At 36.4% G+C, this 6,127-nt stretch overlaps 1 protein-coding gene across 1 annotated transcript; it reads right to left on the reverse strand.

Annotated features, from left to right (window-relative positions):
• Positions 1-532: 532 nt before the first annotated feature.
• LOC131614381 (F-box/kelch-repeat protein At3g23880-like) lies at positions 533-2,486 on the reverse strand. The gene is made up of 3 exons (XM_058885974.1): positions 2,442-2,486; positions 1,372-2,400; positions 533-616 (listed from the first exon to the last, which is right to left on the reverse strand). Exons 1-3 carry the CDS (start codon positions 2,484-2,486, stop codon positions 533-535), a joined length of 1,158 nt encoding a protein of 385 aa, XP_058741957.1.
• Between the last annotated feature and the right edge of the window lie 3,641 nt (positions 2,487-6,127).

Consider the following 6,127-nt stretch of genomic DNA (forward strand, 5'->3'; position numbering starts at 1 on the left):
CACGTGCTTGTACCGCCATTGAGAGACACCTTTATTTCATCATGGACACTTCAACTGAACGTGCCTCCTAACCACCATGTCAAGAAGACTTTCGACATAAGGAGTCGGTCCCTTATTCTAATTGGGTTTCTGATACCACTGATGGGTGATTAATGGGTGATCAGGAAACACTCTGAATCTAGGAGAATGCCTATTAACCACATTCCCTTATTCCCTTGTATGTCTATTCCACAAATAAAGCATATGCTTATTGTCATCATTTTAAAATAGAACGAACTCAAACTATAATAAGGTATTAAAATGAAGGATATAAGAGTTACGAATACTTTAAAAGGGAAAATATGTTTTCCTCAAATCTAAAATTGAAGTAATTTCAACTCAGCCAACACAAGTCAGTGAAATATGAGTTGCCTTTTACACTCATATGGAAAGTAATACTAGAAATTGTTCTGACAATAGGTAGAAAATACATTTGTTGCACTTGATGTTAAAAAGAGGTCAAATTTTTCAGGCCCAGATATAAAACTCCTATCTAACTCAAACCATTTTCGTCTGAATTCTTTCTCCCCTGACACTGCCTTAACTGTTGTTCTCGAAGCTCTGAATTCCCCCGACACTGCCAGATATAAAAATTATCATTTTATTTGTTAAACATAAATGGATGTAAAAGAATATAATCACATGCCTACAATTACATGTAAAAAGTTATAATAGTGAACAAAAATACTGAAGTACAAATACTCACTGAAATGTTAGTTTTACACTACATTGAGTTTAGTTATGTATGTATGTTACAATAAAGTGAGCAAAGAAAAGTGGGTTAGCAATAAGAAAATAAGCTCCATAGATTTATAAAGGGAAAAAAAGCTTAGTGAGAGATAATGCAATTTAAAGCAATCTGCCTGCAGAATAGCAGATTACAGATTTTTCAATACCTATATGTGATTAATTGATTACTAGTTGCATTTCATTCTATAAAACTAAATCCTATTCAGCTAAGATATTTTTCAATACTGCACTTAATGTTGTTTTGAAAAAAACTATTTAGACATGTCAATGCAATTTGTTGATAGCAATAAGATATTCATTCAAAAAATACAATCAATCGAAACAATCATAAAAAAAACATTCACAATCTATAATTTTGAAAACAACAAATACAACTTAACATTAGTATCAACATGTAAACCATGGAAGAGGAACTTACACTCCTGAAACTAAACTTTCAAAATAGCCATTGGCAGAGCATGAGACAGAATCGAACGTTTGGCCATCAGTAACTGTTTTCCTTACATTAATGTTTGTCCGCATTACTCTATTATTTCTCCAATTATAAATAATATCTTGGTATTCTTGACTGCAATTAAGTACCAATGTATCACCATCCTTGGACAGAAACCGCGGAACAAAATTAAAAGAATATTTTATATATTCGTTACTATAGTCATAATCAATTTGAAGACTGTAATAACTAATTTTAAGGAATTGAATCCAAGAATCATCAACTCCAAAATTTTCCATCTTCCATATAACAAAATTTGTTTCCTTGTAACAATAAGAAAAACAGAGACAATCCCCCAACACACTAACAATTGGCGTTGCAGGAGGCACCTCGTCAAAATCACGAGGTAAGAAATATTGATTGTATGTCTCCGTTCTTAAATCAAGTGAAACAATAACAAATTGCTCAACATTAATATTCTTATAATCATCACCGATATACCAAAGTTTATCACGAATAGCCAACCAATTAATAGTGCTTTTGAGATACATACCAACATAATCGCTGTCCATAGATAAGTCTGAACCCATGGGTTCAACTGGGAAACTTTCAATTTTTCTCCAAACATTATCAGCCAAACTTAGAATTCTCACATTGCTTCTCATTTCAGGTTCATTGAATTCTGAGGCAACTACCTTGTAAGTGTCGGTAGATTCATCCCAACCAAATGTGTATTTATAATAGCGATCACAGGCGAAAATATCAGGTGGATTGCGAAATTCGCGAACACACCCAAATTTTGGGGATGTTGTTATAGTGGCTGAGTTCCACAATCGAAGCCAGTGGTCTTTATACTCACGGATCAAGTAATCACCAGCCAAACAGATCAATCCATTGCAAGAACCAACCATACGAGAGCATCCTTTGTCTTCCACCAGCTGATAAGAGTCGACAGAAAGGTTGAAGGACGGATTATCAACCAAACTGCTAATGGAATAGGGAATGACACCGCACTCATGCTCACTTTCATCATCACTTCCATAGGGTGACTCGCCTCGGATATGTTTTGCATGACCGGTAATTAGAATGATTTGAGGATTTCGCTTTGCTGATCTTTTGAGATGCAATTTCACAAAGATGGGATCTGAAATGAGGGTGTCCCAAAATTTGCTAAGCACCTGAATCGCAAAATAGATTTAACGTTAAGGAGAGATAACACCTCGGTGATGAGATCCTGAGGGAAGAACAACGGAGATGGATACATGATTGTAAATTGATAAATATTATGATGACACCTGAATTTGACATCACACTGTATAAAAATACGGTATCATATATATTTTTCTTTTAGTTACTATTTTTATTGAAGTTGAATTCTGTATTTTTGAAGTAGGGATATTTTTGAGTTTTTGCTGGAGGTTCATTCTATAGAGATATCTACAAAGAAAATTTCTAAAGATAAGCTTCTGGGTAACCATAAGGTGTTATATGTATTTTGGTGTAACTATAACATACCTCTTGTAAATTCAATTGGGAATCTTCAAATGTTTATAAGTTATTTTTTTTATGAAATATTTTTACTATTATTATTTATAATATACACAAGTTTGTTATTATATAAATTTTATGCTATTTTATTTTAATTATAATTTGGTCTCAAAATAAAATACTATTTAAAATTGAATTAAGTATGTTTTTTCCTGTAAAATTACCAAATTTTATTCTTGTCTCTTTAAACATATTTAATTCTTTATATTTATAAAGTTTCTATATTTTACAAATAATTTAATTATAAAATATTGTTCAGTCATAAAAGTTAAAAATTAAAAAATTTTAATCTTAAAAAAATATAATTAAATTACTTAGAAAAAATTATATTTACTTAAGATAAATATTTATGAGATAGAGATTAGTTGTTATGAAGTTTTACATTATCAATCCATCACAACTATTCATTATTCTTACTTTTTTTACGGACAAATTGGAAACGTTAAACCTGAAAATCGCGGTTTCCATAGACGGTGAGACGTTTCATTGTTTGGTGAAGGAAGACGCGACGGTGAGGGTGGGAGATATGGACGGTTCGACGGAGGTACCGAAAGATGAAGAGTGGTCGGAGCTGGAGTCATGTTTGGAGGTTCGGGAAGAGGTTGATCGAACGGTGGCGAGAGAAGAACCGGCGGAATTTCTGGAACCGATAGGTGGCGTGGGCTACGGCGTAAACGAGATTGACCCTTCGGTTTGTGTCAGAAGTAGTGAGAGAAGGTGTTCAGAGAAGCAGGGTGTAAAGTATGATGTGAAAGGGGCTAAGGTAGTAGGCCTCAAAGGGAACGTTTCAGAGCTAGAAGATTGTTTCCAGAACAGTTCAGAGAGTATTTCTAGTCAAAGCTTTTCTATGGTGGACTGTTCCGTGAAAGTGGCATTTAATGGAAAGGAGTTTCTCAATAACAGGGAAACGGCGAGGGAGACAGAGTCTGAGGAGATAGAAATTTCATCTTTTGATAAGGATAGGAGAAAAGGGGGGCCCACTTCTATTGGGCCAGAGGCGATTATGAGGGCGGGCCAAAATTTCCCAAAGCCCATTTTAGTTTCTAGTAACTCTTTACAGCTGGCTGAAACAAATAGGAAGGACTTTTCAAATAAATCTTTAGGATTAAAGGTGGGACCCGACATTGAAAAGGAGTTTTTTAACGTGGTGTGCATGGATGGTGACGTGCGGGACGTGGGAAAGGAAAGAGGGGAGGATAAGTTTTTGTGCTTTGACGACCAGTGCACCAGACTGAAGAATTCCAAAAAAGTCAAGAAACAAATGAGAGACATTTTGAACTTGGGTGTTAGAGTGGAGAATTTTTCTTATCCTGCTGAGATGGCTTTTCCTCTGAACTCGGGCAGTGAATCTAGGACTGGGGTTGGTTGCAATTTGGAGGATAGGTCTTTTTTCAGAAGACTCTCTAACTCATTCCGAGGTGAGAAATTGTAATGCTAGAGTGATCAAAAGGGGTTTAGGAAATTCTTCGGTGGGCCTGTGAAATTCTATGAATAAGTTGGGGATAGCTAATGCTTCAACGATGTTTAATCCCATTCTAAAGATAGAGGAGATGGAGAGGCGGGATGGAGAAGGGGGGAGGTTTTGAAGGAGACCAACAAGGAGTTGAGATGATTATTTTCTCTCTAAACATTCGAGGTGGAGGTTCGAGGGTTAAGAGAAAAAGGATAGGTTACAACATTCAAAGAGGTTTGGTGGATGTTGCTTTTTTACAAGAAACTAAATTGCATAATTTACAGCATTCTTATTTGAAAGAATTATGGGGGGATGAGAGTGTGGATTGGTCGCATAGGGATGCCGTGGGGGCATCGAGAGGTATCCTTATTATGTGGAGGAAAGATTTTTTCAAGCTCATATATAGTTTTCGAGGAGAAGGGTTTTTAGGGGTTTGTGTGGAAAAAGAGAATAGGAGATTGTATTTTGTAAATGTTTATGCTTCATGTGATCACAAAGTTAGATTGAATTCTTGGAGGAGGCTTGTGGATGTGAAGAGAAGGAGCATTAACGGCTCGTGGTGCATTGGTAGGGATTTTAACCTTGTTTCGTCATTGGAGGAGAGAATTGGCTTGTCTAAAAAGAGCTATAAAAGGGAAATGGAAGACTTTAAAGAGTTCATAAAAGAGATGGAGTTGGAGGATCCTCCTACTATAGGAGGAAAGTTCACTTGGTCCAATAAGTGTGGTAGCGCTTTGAGTAGATTGGATAGATTTCTCTTATCTCCTTCTTTCATAGATGTGTGGAAGGTAGAAGGTCAATATATTGGAAAAAAGGGATGTTTCGGACCATGCTCCAATTTGGATTAAAGATAACAAGAGGAATTGGGGACCTAAACCTTTTAGATTCAATAATCTATGGTTTGGCCACAAGGATTTTTCCGCATTTGTTGAGGAGGAGTGGAGAAAGTTGGAAATTAAGGGGCGTGGGGACTTTTGTCTTGTTGAGAAATTGAAGGCTCTTAAAAGCAACATTAGTTCTTGGAATAAGGAGGTGTTTGGGTGGATTGATCTTAACATTGAGGAGGCGGGAAAAAATATGCATCTTTTAGATAACAAGTTTGCTCTTTTTGCAGGTAAAGTTTCAGTGGAGGTAGTTGATCAAAGAACTAAGGCGGCCTCAGCGTTTTGGGACAACCTCCATAAAAAAGAAGGTTTTTTTCGTTTAAAGTCAAGGCAATTATGGCTTGCAGAAGGAGATGGCAACACGAGGTATTTTCATAATTCCCTCAAAGAAAGGAGGCGGAAGAACTTTTTGTGCTCTCTTGCAACTAGGAGTGGGGTAGTGGAAGATGTTGTCGAAATCAAAGATTTCATCCATTCCTATTTCAATTCTTTCTTCAAAGAAGAGGTGGAGGAGAGACTGAATCTAAATGCCTTGGAGGTGGATAAGCTTTTAGATTCGGAGGCTTTGAGCATTGAAAGGCCGTTCTCGGAGTCGGAGATAAAGAAATCTATTTGGTCGTGTGATGGCAACAAGAGTGCGGGGCCCGATGGTTTCTCTTTAGATTTCTTTAAGAGATTTTGGGTGATGATCCGAGAGGACTTGATAAAATTGTGCAACGACTTTCATCGAACGAGAACTCTTGTGAAATCAATTACTTCATCTTTTCTTGCTTTGATTCCAAAGAACAACAACCCTCAATCCTTAGGCGATTTTAGGCCAATATGCTTGGTGGGAAGCATTTACAAAATTATTGCTAAGATTTTAGCGTCTAGATTGAAGGAGGTTATTGGCAAGTTGGTGTACTTTAATCAAACCGCTTTTGTTCCGGGTAGGAACATGATGGATGGAGTTCTTTTGATTAATGAGATTTTAGATTGGTCGAAGAAAAACAAAAGAAGTTGCCTCTTGCTCAAGGTGGA

This window comes from Vicia villosa, linkage group LG6 (assembly GCF_029867415.1).
Source record: "Vicia villosa cultivar HV-30 ecotype Madison, WI linkage group LG6, Vvil1.0, whole genome shotgun sequence".
Classification (NCBI taxonomy): Eukaryota; Viridiplantae; Streptophyta; class Magnoliopsida; order Fabales; family Fabaceae; genus Vicia; species Vicia villosa.

Coding starts and splice junctions, on each gene's coding strand:
- LOC131614381 (XM_058885974.1), bottom strand. CDS start 2,486: ATGTATCCATCTCCGTTGTTCTTCCCTCAGGATCTCATCACCGAG. Junction 2,401..2,441: donor CTCAGGATCTCATCACCGAG/GTGTTATCTCTC, acceptor TTTGCGATTCAG/GTGCTTAGCAAATTTTGGGA. Junction 617..1,371: donor CCAAGGATGGTGATACATTG/GTACTTAATTGC, acceptor TATATCTGGCAG/TGTCGGGGGAATTCAGAGCT.